Here is a 20212-nt window from a genome sequence, read left to right as displayed (position 1 = left end):
GTGACTTCTTGGTGCATGGGACAACTCTCAACCAACTGAGCCAACCAGCCATTACTCTGAACTCTATGTCTGATAAGTTGCATACCTCCATCTCATTTAGCTATTTTCTGGAGGTTCTGTTTCTTTTCTTTCATTTGCGGGTTCTTTATTTGTCTCCCAATTTTAGTTGTCTCTTTGCGTTTGTTTCTATGTACTGGATATACCTGCTAGACTTCATGGGATGGTTTTTTGTAGCAAATGTCCCATGGGACCCAGTGGTGCAGCCTCCCTGAACTCCTGAGCTGGATGCTCTAGGAGTGTCCCTTTTGTAGGTTATTTGTGCTCCTGTTGTAATTGGGCCTTAGTAGTTGTTGTCCCATTCATTGGTGGGATCTCCTCTCAGGCTGGCTAACTGCGAGGCTCAACCCCAACTGCATTGTGCAAGCTGTTGTACAGGTGTAGGTAAGTAAAGTTCTTCTCAGCAGATTTTTGTGCCTACTAGGATTTCCCTTTGTACCCTGCTCTTACATTGTCTGAGGCTGTTTTATTCGCTGATTTCCCAGGAGGTACTTTTGTACTAGCCAATGTCAGAAGTTGCCTACTTTGGGCTCTCAGCACCCTGTTCAAAGCTTCAAGTGATCCACAGCTTGTGGCTGCCTCCACTGGGCTTGACTTCCCACATGGGGGGCCAAGCTGAGTTCCTAGGCCAGTTTTCTAGCAGCATGGGGACCTAAGGCAGGTCAGCAAATGTTCAGACTTCAGGGAAGATGTTGGATGTGTTCCAAGAATATTTCCCTGACCTTAACAGGGTGGAACCCCTCTTAGGCAGGCTGATGGGGTCTGATGGAAGCCAAAAGTTTCTATCAGCTCTCCTGTGAGAGGGAAGTGTGAGCCAGGTTCCTGGGAATGTAAAGGGAATGAATGGCCAGGCCCCAAAGCCAGCCACTGACACTCCCTGAAACTGCTGCCTCCTCAGCAAGGTTCGAGATGCAGAGTTGGCACACTGGACTACAGAGGGTGGGGAAAACTGTCTCACAGGGAGCCGGGTATTTGCCTTACCCCAGGCTTCTGCTGCTGAGAGGAGCTTGTGCCTCTTAGGGAAAAAAGCTGTTGTGATATCAGGAAGCATGACTCAACACAGGTATCCCAGCACCTGTGCCCCCTGCAACTTTCCCCAACTCCTTCCATCCCTGTCTCTCCTTAGGCAACTCCAGTCCACACTCCCCTTCCTACACTGAAACTTGGGGTGAATGGCTGGGAACAAAAATATTGTTTATCTTCCCTTTAATAAAAGTGTCTTTGTCGCTGGGTAGCTCCATTCCCTGGCTGATAGAGGCCCTGTCGCTGGTTGCTGTGTGGACAGCTGTTCTCAGCTCTGGCTGTCAAGGCTGGGGAGCCCTTCCTGGGATCCAGGCCTCTCTCCTCTCCAGGGGAACCCTCCTCACCTTGGCCATTGCTCCTGGGAGCTAAGTCAGCATTTCTCGTGACCCCATCCTTCCTAGCAGTCTCAAGGTGGTTTCTGCCCTTCCTTGTTGAAAAGTCTCCTCTTCAGTCAGTCTTCAGCTGGTAATTCAGGGTGAATATTCCCCGTTTTAATTTTAATTCCAGTTAGATTCTGGGAGGAGGTGTGAGAAAGATCCACCTACTCTGCTGCCATCTTCTGGACCATCAGTTCAAAGTCTGCGTGCTGGATGCTTCAAAAGGTCAATATTCAAAATATCAGAGTTTGGAGTCAGGAAAGGTTTATTGATGGAAAAGGCACCAGTTTGAGAAGATGGGGGCACTTACAGGTCCTCAAATCCATCCTCAGAGGGTCTAGAATTCAGGCTTCCACGGGGGCGCCTCTAACAGGAGGGAGGGCCCTCTTGACACTGAGTTGGGTTTCTTGAATGGTCCTTTGGGATGCCAGGTAAGCATCTCCCAATGCTGGGGCGGCTCCTCGGAGCACTGGGGATGGCAGCTTCCAACACCAAGATCTCATTGTGATTTTAAGTTGCATTTCTCTGATGATTAGTGAGCATCTGTTCATATGTCTGTTGACCATCTGTATGTTCTCTTTGAAGAAATGTCTACTCAGGTCCTCCACCCATTCTTTAATTGGATTGGGTTTTTTGGTGCTGAGTTGTATGAGTTCCTAAAAAATTTTGGGTATTAACCCCTCATTGAATGTATTACTGTCAAACATCTTGTCCCATTCAGTAGATTGTCTTTGTTTTGTTGATGGTTTCCTTTGCTGTATAAAACCTTTTTAAGTTGATGTAGTCCCATTTGCTTATTATTTTTCTTTTGTTTCCCTTACTCAAGGAGATATATCAGAAAAAAATGTTAATAAAAGAGCAATGTCAGAGAGTTTGCTGCCTATGTTTTCTTCTAGAAGTTTTATGGTTTCCAATTGTACATTGAAGTCTTTAATCTATTTTTAGTTTATTCTTGAATATGGTGTAAGTAGGTGATCTAGTTTAATTTTTTGCATGTATCTTTCCAATTTTCCTGACACCATTTGTTGAATAGACTGTCCTAAAGAACTTCTTTTAACATTTTTTTTTAGGCAGGTATACTGGCAACAAATTCCCTCAATTTTTGTTTCTCTGAACAAGTCACTATTTCTCCTTTGCTTTTGAAGGATAATTTTCCAAGATAAATAATTTTAAGTTAATAAGTTTTTTCCCTAAATACTTTAACTATGTTACTCTAATATCTTTTTTGGCATTGTTTCTTAAGAGAAGTCAGATGTAATTCTTATCTTTGCTCCTCTATAAGTAAGGTGTCTTTTCCCTATGCCTTCTTTAAGGATTTTTCATTATGTTTGATTTTCTGTGGTTTGAAAATGATATAGCTAAATGTAGATGTTTTAGCATTTATCTTTCTTGGTGTTCTCTCAGCTTCCTGGTTCTGTGATTTGGTATCTGGCATTAAATTGGTTATATAAACACTTCTAGATAAAGCAATCAGTTCCTTGATGGCATCCATACTTCAAAATGGCACCCATACTTGAATCCAGGGTGTTTAGATTTCAGTATAAGCTGATATCCCAAAACCTATTTAGGCAGGTACTGGTGCTCTGGACACAACCTCTTCACCTGTCATCATGGAGCTAGAAGGTGCCTTCACCATCTTTCTGGAGCTCTGCTTGTTTTTCCTGCTCATCTTCACTGCCTTGGTACAGATCAACAAGAAGGGAAATCTGCCCCCTGGCCCCATACCTCTGCCCTTCCTGGGGAATGTGTTGCAACTCCATGCTGGTAACATCTCTCAGTCTTTCACAAAGGTGAGTCTGACTGCACCTCTTGGGCAGAGCTAAGAGCAACTTATTCTATAGCCAGCTATACTGAGAACCTTATTACTTCTAAAATCCAGACACTTGGAAACACAGATTTGCTGAACTGAAAGTTTTGAATCTTAAAATATTAAAGTCTGAAACACAAATTTCTAGTATGTTGGAAATTCATTCTCTCACAGCTCACAACCTTGGAATCAGAAGGCATTAAATTCCCAAACACAATACCTCTGACACTCAGGTTGTCTGAGAACTTTAAGACTCAGTAACATATGATTTTAAGAGATTCTAGACATTTAGCATTTCAGAGAATGAAGAATGGACCTTGGAGTTCATTAATCCAAGTCAGTCATTTCACAGATGAGGAAACTAAGTTTGGAATGGTGTGGTGGGAGAGGGGACTCATCCAGGATCACAAGAGTCAAGGTTCCTCTGCTTTTTTCGTTTTTTCAATAGTACTTCCAATACCAGGACTTGCCCTTTTCCCCTCTTCCCTCATCTGTGTCACCGGAGTCTTCACCCTAACTTCTTCATTAGCCTATACATGGTGCACTAAAAGCCCCCTCTTGTTATGTCTTCTTCTACCCCCAGCTCAGAGTGAAATATGGCCCAGTCTTTACAGTGTACATGGGTTCCCGGCCAGTAGTTGTTTTATGTGGACATGAAGCAGTAAAGGAAGCCCTGGTGGGCCAAGCAGATGAGTTCAGTGGCCGTGGGAAGATGGCTTCACTAGAGAGAAGCTTCCAAGGTCATGGTAAGTAACAACAATACATTAACAATGAAAAAAATAATGACATGTTTATGATGCACTTTCTTGTGTCATGGGTTCTTTGATAAGTACTCAACATGCATTATCATATTTACTCTTTTGAGGGAAATATTAATATCATTATAACTTTTCAAGTAAGAAATTTTTGAGTAGGGAAGATTATATAATGTCACACAGTGAGTTAGTGGTAAAACCAGGATTGAACCCAAACCATTTGACTCCAGAGTGCCTGCTGTGCTACATCTTCTTTCATTTTTAATGAATTAACTACATGCTTTGTGTGTACACAGTCAAATCCTTATAGCCAACCTTACTTCTAACTTTCCTCCACAAACACACATACCCAATACATAGCTCACTGCCTCCTCCATTTAGGTAGATACCTTATAATGTTACCCATACACCCAATTCTAACAGCCTACATCCTTCAATTCCAAGTAGTCTCACACCATCTCTCTGTTCTTCCATCTAGTCATAACTCTTCTATTCATTCATTCATCAACAAATTTGTTAATCTTTCCACCCATTTATTCTTCCAATCTTCCATTCATCCACTTCTCAAAACATCATACCCATTTCTCCTCCTCCCATCTGTTTACTCTTTTATTTATCTTCCTGTCCATCAATACAGTCATAAAATCTTATTTGCATTCATCATTCTACCACCCTTTCATTAGTTTTTAAATATCCATTGAACCATCCCCACACTTGGCAGTTTTTAAATGTTTCTTACTAAATGGCAAGTTATTTAGTGCAGATAGATTGATATCCAGGTGTGATCATGTGTATACATGCATGCGCCTGTCAGGAGAACCCAAGTGATATGTAGAAAATAGAGGCAGTCTCTCCTTCAGGGTACTTCATCTAGCATTCTATCCCTCCCTCCACCTTCTTAAGCATCCATGCTGTTATTTATTCAGTTCTTAATCTGTCCTCTGTTAAGCTCTCCTTGATTTCACTCTCATTCCTTGCCTGACTCCTATCCCTTCGACCTCAGTCCTAGTTTGTAGAGAGGGAAGCTTAGTCGCCTCATTGAGCTTGGGAGGTTGGGAGAGGCTTCCCTGAGAGCAGAGTCTAAAGCTTTCATAGTCCAGCATCCCCTGGTCCAGCACAGAGTTGGGAACAAAAAGAAAGGAGGCAGAAGCTTAATACTGTGATTCTGGCAGGTGTAGTTCTGGCTAATGGAGAACGATGGAGGATTCTCCGAAGCTTCTGCCTGACCATCCTTCGGGACTTCGGGATGGGAAGGCGGAGCATTGAGAAGCGGATCCAGGAGGAGATCAGCTTTCTACTGGAGGAATTTCATAAGGCCAATGGTATGGATGTGAAAAGGTGGAGGGCCATAAGGTGACCGTGTGGTTGCAGTGAGTTCAGTTTCCAAAGGAAAGTTCTTGGTAGGAGAGAGTTATGGAGTGAGAGGATGAGAAAAGATTAATTGTAGGATTCACACATTTTCCCAATCAGGGTCCATGTTAAAAGTTAATATGAAAGACCCTTACAGATTCTTCTGTCCAGAAACTTAACCAGTGCATGGCAGTGAATCTGTGAGCCCAGAAATTGTGTGTAGACTTTGACACCATGTGAGTTTGTACTTTTTTGTGAAGACTGGATGAAAGTTTTATTAGATTTAAAGAAGTCCACTTCTTAACCAATGGTAAGTTTAGGAATCACTAGGATCTATAGAGAAAAGGCAGAGATTGAGAAATACAGAGATAAATCAATAAAATAGAGGCAAATTTCTCTAAATCAAAACTTCCTCACCTGAACTCTGTGAATGTGTAACAGTGTTTACTTGAAAAGGTTTGAGTGTCCATGTACCCACAGTAATCATTTGTAAAACTGTATATTTGTGAATGTTTGCTTTATATGGGGGAATGGTTTCCAATGCACTGAGCTAACACCAGCGTTCTGTTTCATGGGTGGTGCTACTGATAGTTAGGGAAGGATTATCTTAATACCCCCCAAAGGAATCAGTGGTGGAGCTAGACTCAGAAATTAAGCACTTTTTTGGTCATTTACTGGAACTTCTTTTCCAAATATGTTTTCCTTTCCCCCAAACACACATTAATAATAATAATAATAATAATCCCTCACATGTCTTAAGAGCTTACTATATGCCAGGCACTGTGCTAAGCACTTTACACACATAATGATATTGAATCCTTTTCAACCAAGGAAGTGGATACGAATTCAATTTGAAATGTGGGCGTCTAGATGCAACAGCAAAGAATGAAATGACTTATGCATGCTGTTGAGTTGAGCCATTACTCATATCCATGTCCAAGTGATTCCACACTCCATGTTCCTATTCAATGCCTCCAACATTGCTAATTTTCATCACCCAGGTGCCCCCATCAAACCCACCTTCTTCCTGAGTCGCAGTGTCTGTAACGTGATCAGTTCCATTCTCTTTGGAAGCCGCTTTGACTATGAGGACAAGCAGTTTCTGAAGCTGCTACAGATGATTAATGAGAGGTTCACTGAGATGAACTCGCCCTGGACACAGGTACCCTCCTGTCACCTCTTGTTACCGGGAAACCCCAGGTTGGGCTCAGGCTGCCTGTCGCTGTATCCAACAATGAAGGCAGGGTTGAATCATATAAGGCGTTTATTGAGAAGGCTAGTCAACCAATGAGACAGGGAACTTACAAGCATTCAAATCCTGTCTTACAGCAAGGTGCAGAGGACAGGATTATAAAGGGGAAGGGGCTAGATTGAGGCTGGGGATGGAATGCAGTTACGTGCAGCCCTGGAGGTACACAGACATCAGCTATTGTTCTTACTCATCAGGTGATGAGATGATGTTGATGAGATGATGTTTTGACTCCTTGTGGGTCGGTCTGACCATGCTTATTGGGTTTGCTTGCTGGATTCACAGTTGAGTCACCTCCTTAATCGCTTTGCACGGCCTTGAGAAGGAAACTTAAGAAAAACTTAACCCCCTATTCATGTATAAGAAACTTAACCCTCTATTCACATAAGTATATGTGTTCTAAGATATAAAATAATATGATTATTTTTCAGATTAATTCAGGTGCTCTATCAGATTATAAGTCCTCCTATCACTCTCTACCCACCACCAGCCTCAGGTAACTAAGTCGCCTGATTATACTTCATTTAATCCTCCCTACAACATTGAGAATATGCTCTAAGTCTCTTAAAAACAAATGAACCCAATTCTCAGACTCAGCACTGGACATTAAGACTAGCTGTCTGACTAGAGACTCAGCCCATGCTGACCCCAGGTACTCATCACTGACAAACCACCTTTGCCTATTCCCCACAGCTATATGACATGTATTCTGGAATCATGCAATATTTGCCAGGAAGACATAATCGCATCTACTACCTGATAGAAGAGCTCAAGGACTTCATTGCCTCTAGGGTCAAGATCAACGAGGCATCCTTTGACCCACAGAACCCTCAGGACTTCATTGACTACTTCCTCATCAAGATGCACCAGGTACTATTCTATTTCTCCAATCTTATCCTCTCATCTCATAGTGCCTCTACCACAAGCCCATTTGAAACATCTTTTGGTCAATATAGCAATTATAGTTATACATGGCTCCTTATATCTAGAGAGAAAATGTAAAATGCATATCTTTAAGTAAAACCTTGAATCTTAAAAATTGAATAGTGCTTCCCTAGCCAGTTTGGCTGAGTGGATAGAGCATCAGCCCGTGGACTGAAGGGACTCGGGTTTGATCCCTTGGTTGCAGGTTTGATCCCTTGGTTGCAGGCTGCATTCCATCCCCACCACTTACCCCCCTGCCCAGCCCTGGTCAGGACATGTGCAGGAGGCAACCAATTGACGTGTCTCTCTCATGTGGATGTTTCTCTCTCTGTGTTTCCGCCCCCCCCCCTCCCTACCACTCTCTAAAAAAATCAATGGAAAAATATTATTGGGTGAGGATTAACAACAACAAAAAGTGAGTAGTGCTTCAGTGAACATTGGAATGCTAAGATCTTTGAGTTCCTGATTCCAATTCTTTTGAATACGTGCCCAGAAGTAGGATTGTTGAGTTATATAGTAATTCTATTTTTAATTTATTCAAGGTTTTATCCCTACTGTTTCCATAGCAGTTTCAACATTTTGCATCCACCAACCATGTACAAGGGTTCCAATTTCTCCACAGATTCAACACCTTTTGTCTTTTGCTCTTTTGTTAATAATCATCCTAACAGCTTATCTCAGAGATATCTCATTGTGAGTTTGATTTGCATTTCCATGATGATTAGTGATGTTGAGTATCTTTTCAAGTACCTAGTGGCCATTTTTGTCTTCTTTGTAGAAATCTCCATTTCAGTACTTAGCGTGTTTTAAAATCAGGTTATTAATTTTTTTGCATTGAGTTATAGGTGTTTCTTATATATTTTGGATATTATCCCTTTGTCACATACATGGTTTACAAATATTTTCTCACATTCCTTGGGTTACTTGTTCAATTTTTTATTCTTTCCTTTGCTGTACAGAAACTTTTCATTTTGATGTGGTCCCATTTGTATATTTTTGCTTTTGGTACCTATGTTTTGCTGTCATATTCATGAAATAATTGTCAATATCATGAAGCTTTTCACTATGTTTTTTCTAGGAGTTTATAGTTTAGGTCTTATTTTTAAGTCTGTAATCCATTTTGAGTTGATTTTGTGTATAGTGTAAGATAAAGGTGCAATTTCATTCTTTTGCATGTAGATATCTAGTTTTCCCTACACCATTTGTTTAAGAGACTATATTTTCCTTATTGTATGTTTTTTGGCACCCTTTTGAAGACAAGTTGACCATATATGCATGAATTTATTCCTGGGCTCTCTATTCTCTTCTATTGGTCTATTAGTCTATCATTATGCCAATACCATATGTTTTAATTATTGTAGGTTTTAATATATTTTGAAATCAGCAAGTGAGATGCCTCCTGCTTTGTTCTTCTTTTTTAAAATATATTTTTATTGATTTCAGAGAGGAAGGAAGAGGGAGAGAGAGATAGAAACATCAATGATGAGAGCAAATCATTGGTTGGCTTCCCCTGGGGATCGAACCCGCAACCTGGGGATGTGCCCTTGACTGGAATCAAACCTGGGACCCTTCAGTCTGCAGGCCACCAACACTCAATCCACCGAGCCAAACCGGCTAGGGCTGTTCTTCTTTTTCAAGATTGTTTTGGCTATTCAGGGATCTTTGTGGTTCCATCTGAATTTTAGAATTTTTTTTTAACTTCTGTAAAGAATTTTATTGGGATTTTGATAGAAATTGATTTGAATCTGTAGATACCTTTAAGGAGTATTATTTTAACAATATAACATTTTCTAATCCATGAACATGAGATCTCTTTCCATTAGTTTGTGTCTCCTTTAACTATTTCCATCAATGTTTTACAGTTTTTCAGTGTACAAATCTTTCAATTCTTTAGTTAAGTTTATTCCTAGGTATTTTATTCTTTTTGATGTTATGTATATATTATAGTTTTCTTAATTTCTTTTTGAATAGTTAGTTATTAGTATATAAAAACACAATTAATTTTTGTATGTTGATTTTGTATCATGTAACTTTACTAAATTTATTTGTTTTAACAGATTTTTGTGAAGTATTAAGAGTTTTCTATATATAAGATCGTGTCATCTGCAAAGACAATTTTAATTCTTCATTTCCAATTTGAATGCTTTTCTTTTTCTTGCTTAACTGCTCTGGCTAGGATTCCAATACAGTCATATGTTGCTTAACGATGGGGATACATTCTGATAAATTCATCATTAGGTGATTTTGTCATTACACAAACAACATAGAGTGCACTTACACAAACCTAGATAGTATAACCTAGTCTAAATGGGATAGCCTATTGCTAGTAGGCTATGAACCTGTACAGCACGTTACTGAATGCTGTCAGCCAGTGGTCGGCAAACTGCGGCTCACGAGCCACATGTGGCTATTTGGCCCCTTGAGTGTGGCTCTTCCTAAGCCTTAGGAGTACCCTAATTAAGTTAATAACAATGTATCTACCTAGATAGTTTAAGTTTAAAAAATTTGGCTCTCAAAAGAAATTTCAATCGTTGTACTGCTGATGTTTGGCTCTGTTGACTAATGAGTTTGCCGACCACTGCTGTAGGCCAATGTAACACAATGGTAAATATTTGTGAATCTAAACATAGAAAAGGTACAGTAAACATACAGTATAAAGGGTGAAAATTATACACCAGTATAGGACACCTATCATGAATGGAGCTTGCAGGACAATCAGTGAGTGGTGAGGGAATGTGAAGGCCTAGGACATTACTGTAACACCACTGTAGACTTTTTAAATACTGTACACTTTGGCTACACTAAATTTATAAAACAACACAAGATTAAACCCAGCAAAAGATAAAATGATGGAATCAAGAGATTTGGTAAACACCAGACATATGGGACTGCTGCTGGTATAACATAGCATACAAACTTTTACAATCAATATACTCTAAAGTAATGATAAAAAGTACAGTATGCTAAATACATAAAACAGTAACATGGAGGTTTATTATCATTATTAAGTAGTATGTACTGCACATGCTTGAAATTTGCCCAGAAGTAGCAAAAAAAACTTTCTGTGACTATGAATGATCGTATGCGCCAGTGAAGAAGTTCTAACTAACTTAGCATGCTGCACAGAAACTGGTCTAACATGCCTGCAGTATACTAACACTCGTGCGCTCTGCTCTGTTTTGTTTTGCTTTGGCAGTTGACAAGAAGTTAATTTGCTTTCGTGAAAACCCTCATTCCAGCCTTTCTATATAATAGCTCTTCCTTGCTGTTTAATGTGCTGCACACTATCACCTCACACACCTGTTACTCCAGCATAATCCGCAGTGTCCCGACTAAAGTTACTGAACTGGTCTCAGCTGCACAGTTTTTGTGTCATGTTTGCTTCTTGAATCTGATTAACTAGGATATTTCTCTTGTCCACTTTTCAATATGTGATGTCCTTGACCTAACTTATGTGTAGGAGCACTGCACCGCTGGTTGCCAGCACCCTGCACACCAGATACACACTTGTGTGCAGAATGTATCCCTTCAGGCTTGTAATGCTCTTCACATGGAAGATCAATGAGGGGAATCTTTATATTCTGTACAAAAACAAAAACAAATTTATGTACTAAAATCATTTGTCTAAAAATTTAAGTCGTTTTCAAATAAAAATAAAACTGCATTTCTGATATGCAAAAAAAAAAAAAAAAAGAATAGAGTTACCATATGACCCAGCAACCCCTCTTTTGGGTATATAACCCAAAATTTTGAAAACATTTATTCATAAAGATATATGTACATCTATGTCCATTGCAGCATTATTCACAGTGGCCAAGACATGGAAACAACCAAAGGGTCCTTCAAATAGATGACTGGATAAAGAAGATGTGGTACATGTACTATATAATGGAATACTGCCGTTTGGATCTTGAGAATATCATGCTAAGCAAAATAAGTCAGTCAGAAAAAGTCACATATGGTTTCATTCATATGTGAGATATAAAGCTGAAAACAACAAATGAACAAACAAGACAAACAAAACCTCGTAGACACAGACATCAGTGTGGTTAGTGGTTACCAGCAGGAAGGGGGGTGAAAGGGAAGTAGCAAAGGATAAAGGAGGTCAAATACATGGTAATGGAAAGAGGTTTGACTGAGTGGTAAACACAAAATGTGAAATACACATGATGTAGTACAGAATTGTATACTTGAAACCTATATAATTTTATTAACCAATGCTCCCCAATAAATTTAATTTAAAAAATATTTACTCTCTTAGCGACTTTCAGATATACAATACAGTATTATTAACTATAGTCACCATGGTGTACATTGCATCCCCATGACTTATTGATTTTATAACTAAAATTTACATATTTTGAATCACTTCACCATTTTGTCTGTCTCTCTCCCCCTGCCCCTGGCAACCATCAATCTCTTCTCTGTATATATAAGCTTGCTTGTTTTTTATTTGTTTATTTGTTAAACTCCACATATAGTTGAGATCATATAGTATTTGTCTTTCTCTGTCTGATTTATTTCACTTAGCATAATGGCAAGATTTTTTCTTTTTTATTTTTAAATAATATTCCATTATATATATACTAGAGGCCTGGTGCATAAAATTTTGTGCACAGGGGCCGGGGGGGGAGGGAGGTCCCTTCAGCCAAGCCTGTGCCCTCGCAGTCCAGGACCTCTCGCTCCTTACTGCCCACCTGCAGCGGAGGCGGGAGAGGGTCCCTCCACCACCACTGTGCTTGCCAGCATGAGCCTGGCTCAGGGCTTCTGGCTGAGTGGTGCTCCCCCTGTGGGAGCGCACTGACCACTAGGGGGCAGCTCCTGTGTTGAGCGTCTGCCCCCTGGTAGTCAGTGCACATCATAGCGACCAGTCGTTTTGCCGTTTGGTCAATTTGCATATTAGCCTTTTATTATATAGGATGTCACATCTTCTTTGTCCATTCATCCATCAGTGGACACTTAGGTTGCTTCCATGTTTTAGCTATTATAAATACTGCTGCAATGAACATAAGAATGCAGACATCTTTCCAAATGAGTGGTTTTGTGTCCTTTGGATAAATAAACAAAAATGGAATAACTAGATTATATGGTAGCTTACTTTAAATTTTTTGAGAAACCTCCATACTGTTTTCCATTGTGGCTGCCTCTAATTTACATTTCCACCAACAGTATATGGGGGGGGGTCTTTTTTCTCCATTTCCTCAGCAATACTCATTATTACTTGTTTTTTTTAATAATAGCCATTCTAACAGGTGTGAGGTGATACCTCATTGTGGTTTTGATTTGCATTTCTCTGATGATCAGTAATGTTGAGCATCTTTTCAGCATATGTGGGCCGTCTATGTCTTCTTTTGGAAATCTTCTATTCAGGATCCCTGCCTATTTTTGAAATCAAATTGTTTGGGGGGGTTTTTTCTACTGAGTTGCACGAGTTCCTTATAAATGTGGGATGTTACTCTTTATCAGATATATGAATTGCAAATATTTTCTCCCATTCAATATGTTACCGTTTTCATTTTGCTGATGCTTTTCCTTTGCTGTGCAGAAGCTTTTTAGTTTAATATAGTTCCACTTGTCTATTTTTGTTTTTGTTGCCTTTTTGATGTCAAATTTTTAAAAAATATCATTGCCCAAGACTGACATCAGTGAGTTTACCACCCATGTTTTCTACAAGAAGTTTTAAGGTTTCAGGCCTTATGTTCAAGTCTCTAATCCACTTTGAGTTAGTTTTTGTGTATTTTATAAGATAATGGTCCAGTTTTATTCTTTTGTGTGGCTGTCCAGTTTTCCCAACACCATTTATTGAACAGACCATCCTTCCCCTAATGTATATTTTTGAGTCTTTTGTCATAAATTAACTGCCCAAAAATGCATGGTTTTATTTCTTTTTTTATTTTTTTTATTTTTTTTATTGCTTAAAGTATTACAAAGGGTATTACATATGTGTCCTTTTTTTTTCCCCGCCCTTGACAATCCCCTGGCCTCCCCTACCCCCCAGTGTCTTATGTCCATTGGTTATGCTTATATGCATGCATACAAGTCCTTCGGTTGATCTCTTACGCATGGTTTTATTTCTGCACTCTTCATTCTGTTCCATTGTTAAGCTTTAAAAAGATTCCAGGGACTTAAAACTAAAGTAGAATGACAATTTCAGAGTCACAGAATTTGAAAAACTTAAAAGTCTATGTGTTTAGAAATTTAGAAGCTTAATACTACTCATCATAGAATCTTAAAATGTTATATTTTTAGAAATTTATATTTCTACATACTAGAACCTTAGCACTTGGAAACTTAGAATTATATACTCTTTTATTGCCCTGCAATTTTCAAATTTTCCGGGGCATTCTACTCTCTACTCCTCCCATTCTCCCTATTGTTCACTTCACTCCAACCACTGGCCTCCTTCTTGCTGCTCCTCTAATACAGCAGACATGCTCCTACTTCAGGATGTTTGCTCTAGCTAAATCCTCCGCCTGGAACATCCTTTCCCAACACTCAGTCACTTTACCCACCTATTGTCTTTTCAAAAAGTCCTTTCCTGAGCACAGGAGGAAATACCGAGAAAAACAAAAAATGTTTGCTGCTCTCCTCCCTTTCAGGAGAAAAATAAGGCCTACACGGAATTCAACCTTAAGAACTTGATCATCACCACTCTCAACCTACTCCTTGCTGCCACAGACTCAGTGAGCGGCACCCTCTACTATGGATTCCTGCTGCTAATGAAGCATCCTGAGGTGGAAGGTGAGGGTCCCCTGGATCTTCTCTCCTGATATCTCCCCCTCCCAACAGGAAGGAAGACATACTCTTAAAAACTTAGAAACACACTACCTGAGACGTTTTGAACCACAAGATATAATGAATATGGAATCTCACATTCTCAGCACAAGAAGGCTATTTAATATAACATACTTGGTGTCTGATTCAAATAAAGTTCATTTCCAACATGCGGTAATCTAGTCAATTGGGTAACTGTACACGAATAAGTCATTTTGCTTAAGAAAAAAGGCCAACTTTACCTCTCTACCTTCCAACACAGTTAAAAACAAGCCAATAGTTTTCTCCTGGTGGAGGTGATGGGAGAGGTTAACCCATAGCCACTCAACTTTTTTAGCCTCACCTTCATTGTCCAGCTTGAATTTACTAATTTAAATAACCAAATAGTTATTGGACACTTTCCTTCTCCTGGTTATTTACATAATGGATTTCGTGTAATCCCTGTGGCTTTCTCTATTATGAATTCTGACTTTTTCCAGCCAAGATCTGTGAAGAGATTAACCATGTGATAGGACCACACCGAGTCCCAAGTGTGGATGACCGTGTCAAGATGCCCTACACAGATGCCGTAATACATGAGATACAGAGAGTGATCGCACCCCTGGGATATCCCCACAGTGTCACCCGGGACACTCATTTCCGAGGCTACCTTCTGCCCAAGGTGGAGTGCACCCTTAGTGGTACCCCTGGTCCCTTCATTTGCACCCCTCTCTCCTCCTGGTTTCTTACCCCATACTCAAACACTGATTTCTCTTAAATGCCCCCATTTTCACTCCAGGGCACTGATGTGTTTCCTCTGCTTGGCTCCGTCCTCAAAGACCCCAAATACTTCCGCTACCCAGATGCCTTCTATCCTCAACACTTCTTGGATGAGCAGGGCCACTTCAAGAAGAATGAAGCCTTTGTGCCTTTTGCTTCTGGTAGGTTCCTATGGTCTGAGTTCTCCCAGGAACATGCTTGATATTTCCCCCAAACATTGGTCTGTATTTGAGGTTCAGGTCTGAAAAGGAAGTTCAGTGCCACTGGTGGTCCATGAGGTCCGAAAGCTTGGCAACCGCTGGTTTAAGGAAGCCTCTGGAGCAGTGGTTGCCAACCAGTGGTCCGTGAGGTCCAAAAGGTTGGCGACTGCCTAAACCAGTGATGGCGAACCTATGACATGCGTGTCAGAGGTGACATGCGAACTCATTTCTTTGGTTGATTTTTCTTTGTTAAATGGCATTTAAATATATAAAATAAATATCAAAAATATAAGTCTTTGTTTTACTATGGTTGCAAATATCAAAAAATTTCTATATGTGACACGGCACCAGAGTTAAGTTAGGGTCTTTCAAAATGCTGACACGCCGAGCTCAAAAGGTTCGCCATCACTGACCTAAACCATAGTTGGGACCATAAAATCCTAGAATCCCAAAATCATGGAATATTAGAACCATTGACTCTGATTATTAGAAAAATAAAATTACAACAGTGAAAGCATTAAGCAGGGTCAGCTAGCCTTTCCTTCACAGGAAGGACCAGATGATAAATATTTTAGGTTTTGCAGGGCATACATTCTTTGTTGTAACCCCTCATTTCTGCTACTGTAGTACAAAAGTGATGCATAGCCAACATATAAATGAAGGGAAGTGTCTCAGTTCCTTGAAGGCTTTTTAAAAAATATTTGTATTGATTTTAGAGAGGAAGAGAGAGGGAGAGAGAGAGAGAAACATCAATGACAAGAGAGAATCATTGATCAACTGCCTCCTTCACACACCACTCTTGCAACCCAGGCATGTGCTCTGACTGGTAATCAAACTGTGACCTCCTGGTCCATAGGTCGATGCTCAACCACTGAGCCACCCATTAAAAAAGCAAGACATTTTTTTTTATTGCTTAAAGCATTACAAAGGGTATTACATATGTGTCCTTTTTTTTCCCCCCGCCCTTGACAATACCCCGGCTTCCCCTAGCCCCCAGTGTCTTATGTCCATTGGTTATGCTCATATGCATGCATACAAGCCCTTCAGTTGATCTCTTAACCCCCTCCTTCCTGCCCCCCAACCCTCCCCGGCCTTCCCGCTGCAGTTTGACAATCTGTGTGACGCAGCTCTGCCTCTGTATCTATTATTGTTCAAAAGTTTATAATGGTCTCTATTATCCATGAATGAGTGAGATCATGTGGTGTTTTTCCTTCATTGACTGGCTTATTTCACTTAGCATAATGCTCTCCAGCTCCATCCATGCCGTTGCAAATGGTAAGAGTACCTTCTTTCTTACAGCAGCATAGTATTCCATCGTGTAGATGTACCACAGTTTTCTAATCCATTCATCTACTGATGGGCATTTAGGCTGTTTCCAGATCTTAGCTATGGTGAATTGTGCTGCTATGAACATATAGGTGCATATATCCTTTCTGATTGGTGTTTCTGGTTTCTTGGGATAAATTCCTAGAAGTGGGATCACAGGGTCAAATGGGAGTTCCATTTCCAGTTTTTTGAGGAAACTCCATACTGTCTTCCATAGTGGCTGCACCAGTCTACATTCCCACCAGCAGTGCACAAGTGTTCCTTTTTCTCCACATCCTCTCCAGCACTTGTTGTTTGTTGATTTGTTGATGATAGCCATTCTGACAGGTGTGAGATGGTACCTCATTGTTGTTTTGATTTGCATTTCTCGGATGATTAGTGACTTTGAGCATGTTTTCATATGTCTCTTGGCTTTCTGAATGTCCTCTTTTGAAAGGTGTCTATTTAGATCCTTTGCCCATTTTTTGATTGGATTGTTTATCTTCTTTTTCTTAAGTTGTAAGAGTTCCCTATAAATTTTGGAGATTAGGCCCTTATCAGATATGACGTTGGCAAATATGTTTTCCCACGCAGTGGGTTTTCTTGTTGTTTTGTTGATGGTTTCTTTTGTTGTGCAGAAGCTTTTTATTTTGATGTAGTCCCATTTGTTCATTTTCTCTTTAGTTTCAACTGCTCTAGGAGCTGTATCAGTGAAGAAATTGCTTCGGCATATGTCTGAGATTTTGTTGCCCTTGGATTCTTCTAGAATTTTTATGGTTTCCTGTCGTACATTTAAGTCCTTTATCCATTTTGAGTTTATTTTTGTGTATGGTGTAAGTTGGTGGTCTAGTTTCATTTTCTTGCATATATCTGTCCAATTTTCCCAACACCATTTATTGAAGAGACTATCTTGGCTCCATTGTATGTTCTTGCCTCCTTTGTCAAATATTAATTGAGCATATTGGTTCGGGCCGATTTCTGGGGTCTCTATTCTATTCCATTGATCTATATGTCTGTTCTTGTGCCAGTACCAGGCAGTTTTGAGAACAGTGGCTTTGTAATACAGCTTGATATCTGGCATTGAGATCCCACCTACTTTGTTCTTTCTCAGGATCGCTGCAGCTATTCGGGGTCTTTTTTTATTCCAGATGAATTTTTGGAGAGTTCGTTCTAGATCTTTGAAGAAGGCCATTGGTATTTTAATGGGAAGTGCGTTGAATTTATAGATTGCTTTGGGTAGTATGGACATTTTAATGATGTTGATTCTACCAATCCAAGAACATGGTATGTTCTTCCATCTGTTTATGTCTTCCTCTATCTCTTTTTTCAACATCCTGTAGTTTTCTGAGTAGAGGCAAGACATTTTTTTAATGGTCATTGATATTTCAATTTAACTTTCATATGTCATAAAAAAAATTTTCTTTTGATATTGCTCAACCATTTTAAAATGTTAAAAAGCATTTGTAATTTGAAGGTTGTACAAACAGAAGCAGCAGTGTGGACTTTCTCCATGGGCAGCAGATTGCCCACCCTTGGCATAAATCTTATGACACTTTATGTGTAAGTTGCATGGCACCTGGAGTCAGGGCAGTGGTTAGGAAACAGGACTCCCACCACTCACTTATAAATGGTGCAGTACTTCAGCTGCCGCAAAATGGAGATTAATCTCCATTTCATTTGTAGCCCCCTTCACCAGTATCTAGCACCAGTTAGGCTTCTGATAAACATTTGAGAAATTAAAATGCACAGAATCTTCATATTCAAAGTTCCTTTACAACATTTCCATCTTGGATTATGATGGAATCCAAGCCAACAGAGAAGTAGCTGCCACATATTGAGTGACAGATCCTAGCTGAGCACTAAACTAGAAACTTGCTGAGTCTTTATAATAACCCTATGAAGTGAGTGTTATTATGACCCCAGAGATGCTGAGGAAGTAGCTGAGACTCAGGTGGGTGGAGGGGTCAGAAGGCTCCCCATGGCCCCACTATCCCAGTGCAAGTGTGACTGACCTTTCCTTCCTCCAATGTGCTCACAGGAAAGCGCATCTGCCTGGGCGAGGCCATGGCCCGAATGGAACTCTTCCTCTACTTCACCTCCATCCTTCAGAACTTCTCCCTACGCCCGCTGGTGCCACCTGCTGATATCGATATCACCCCCAAGATCTCAGGCTTTGGCAACATTCCCCCAACCTATGAGCTCTGCCTGGTAGCCCGCTGAGCGCCCCCTACTGGGTGCAAAAGGAACCATGGAGAGCTCTGCCCAAGTATACAGGGGCACCCACCCCCATCTCCTTAAAATCTCTCAACAACCCTAAGAGAAGGTGCTACTGTCGTGGGGCCACAGGTCAGTGAGGGTCACTTGAAAATATAGAGCTGCTTATCTTCTAGAAAAGCCAGGCCCTGTCCAACCTTCCAGCAACAACCTGGAGAATTTGCATTCTCCTGTTCACCTCTGCCTAGGCTTTCTGTCTCCACCAAATTCTTGTTGTAGATTCTCTGCCTTTATGCTGTCCCTTTGTGTGTGCACACTGATATTGACCCAAATGCAGTTCACAGTTTCTTCCTAATTATCATCTCTTACAAAATAAAATTAAAATAGCAGGTATATCAAGGTTGTTCTGTGTAGCAGACTTACTGTGTGTTGTATGTTACATCACTGCAGGGCATAGAAAACAACTTAAGGTAACCATGTAGACACACTTGTGACTTATAGCCCACCAGAGATTTCCCATTGGGTGGGGCCACCCTGTGTAACACTCCATTCCCAACCATCTTTTGGCTTATTGCCCCTCCCCACATCAATTATCTCTCCTCCTAAACCTGCCTTCCTAGTTTAGAAGGAATTTCTATCACAGCTTTTATTCCAAATTCTCCCCACTCTATTTGGAAGAACAGTCCAGCCATCTCCGACTTGTATTTCATTTCCAAACTCCATCAACTTGCTCAGCTTATGAAAGTCTTCCCTCATATTTTATTTTATTCAAGAAATATTTATCAAATACCCAATGTGACCAGCGCACTCTTCAGGTACTTGGGATCCATCAGTGAACAAAACAGACTAAAACCCCTGCCCTCATGGAGTTTCACTGCAGTGGGAGAGGTAGACAATTAAGAATAAACATAATGAGTAAATGGTGTGGTATGCTAAAACAGCAATGGTTCCAGGATTGGGACTGTAAATGGGTGATCAGGGCTGGTCTCACAAGGCAGTGGAGCAGCAACTCATACAAATATCTGGGAAGGGATGTTCCTGGCAGAGAGATTAAAATCAGCAGAGGTGGAATGCAGGAGGCTGACTGTGGGTTTAGGATTCCTCAAGGAGACACATGTGGCTGGAGTGAGGGAGAAAGGGAAAGTATAGGAGTAAATAGGATGAGGGTACAAAGTTAAAGGGCCATATTGGGCGGAGCCTTGTGGGCCTTCTTGAGAACTTTGGCTTTTATCCTGAGATGGGGGGATCTTTGTAAACACAGGGTGGCATATGCTGACATATTTTAAAAGGCAAGCTCTAGCTGCTGCATGGAGAATAGATTGAGGGAGAGGGTAGCAGAGATACCACTTGTGTAGGTGGGGAGAAGTGAGTGGATTTGAAATCTGTTGTGAAGACTGAGTCAACAGGGTTTACTGGTG

At 40.5% G+C, this 20212-nt stretch overlaps 1 protein-coding gene across 1 annotated transcript; it reads left to right on the top strand.

Annotated features, from left to right (window-relative positions):
• The first annotated feature begins 3067 nt into the window (after nucleotides 1–3067).
• LOC102425194 (cytochrome P450 2G1-like) lies at nucleotides 3068–19224 on the top strand. Its single transcript, XM_023743974.1, has 9 exons — nucleotides 3068–3247; nucleotides 3848–4010; nucleotides 5192–5341; nucleotides 6371–6531; nucleotides 7312–7488; nucleotides 14142–14283; nucleotides 14796–14977; nucleotides 15095–15236; nucleotides 18619–19224. Exons 1-9 carry the CDS (start codon nucleotides 3068–3070, stop codon nucleotides 18798–18800), a joined length of 1479 nt encoding a protein of 492 aa, XP_023599742.1. The 3' UTR covers nucleotides 18801–19224.
• Nucleotides 19225–20212: the final 988 nt, after the last annotated feature.

This window comes from Myotis lucifugus, unplaced genomic scaffold (assembly GCF_000147115.1).
Source record: "Myotis lucifugus unplaced genomic scaffold, Myoluc2.0 scaffold_421, whole genome shotgun sequence".
Classification (NCBI taxonomy): Eukaryota; Metazoa; Chordata; class Mammalia; order Chiroptera; family Vespertilionidae; genus Myotis; species Myotis lucifugus.
The sequence above is the reverse complement of the archived record's forward strand: the minus strand, read 5'-3'. Positions and strand labels throughout refer to the sequence as shown.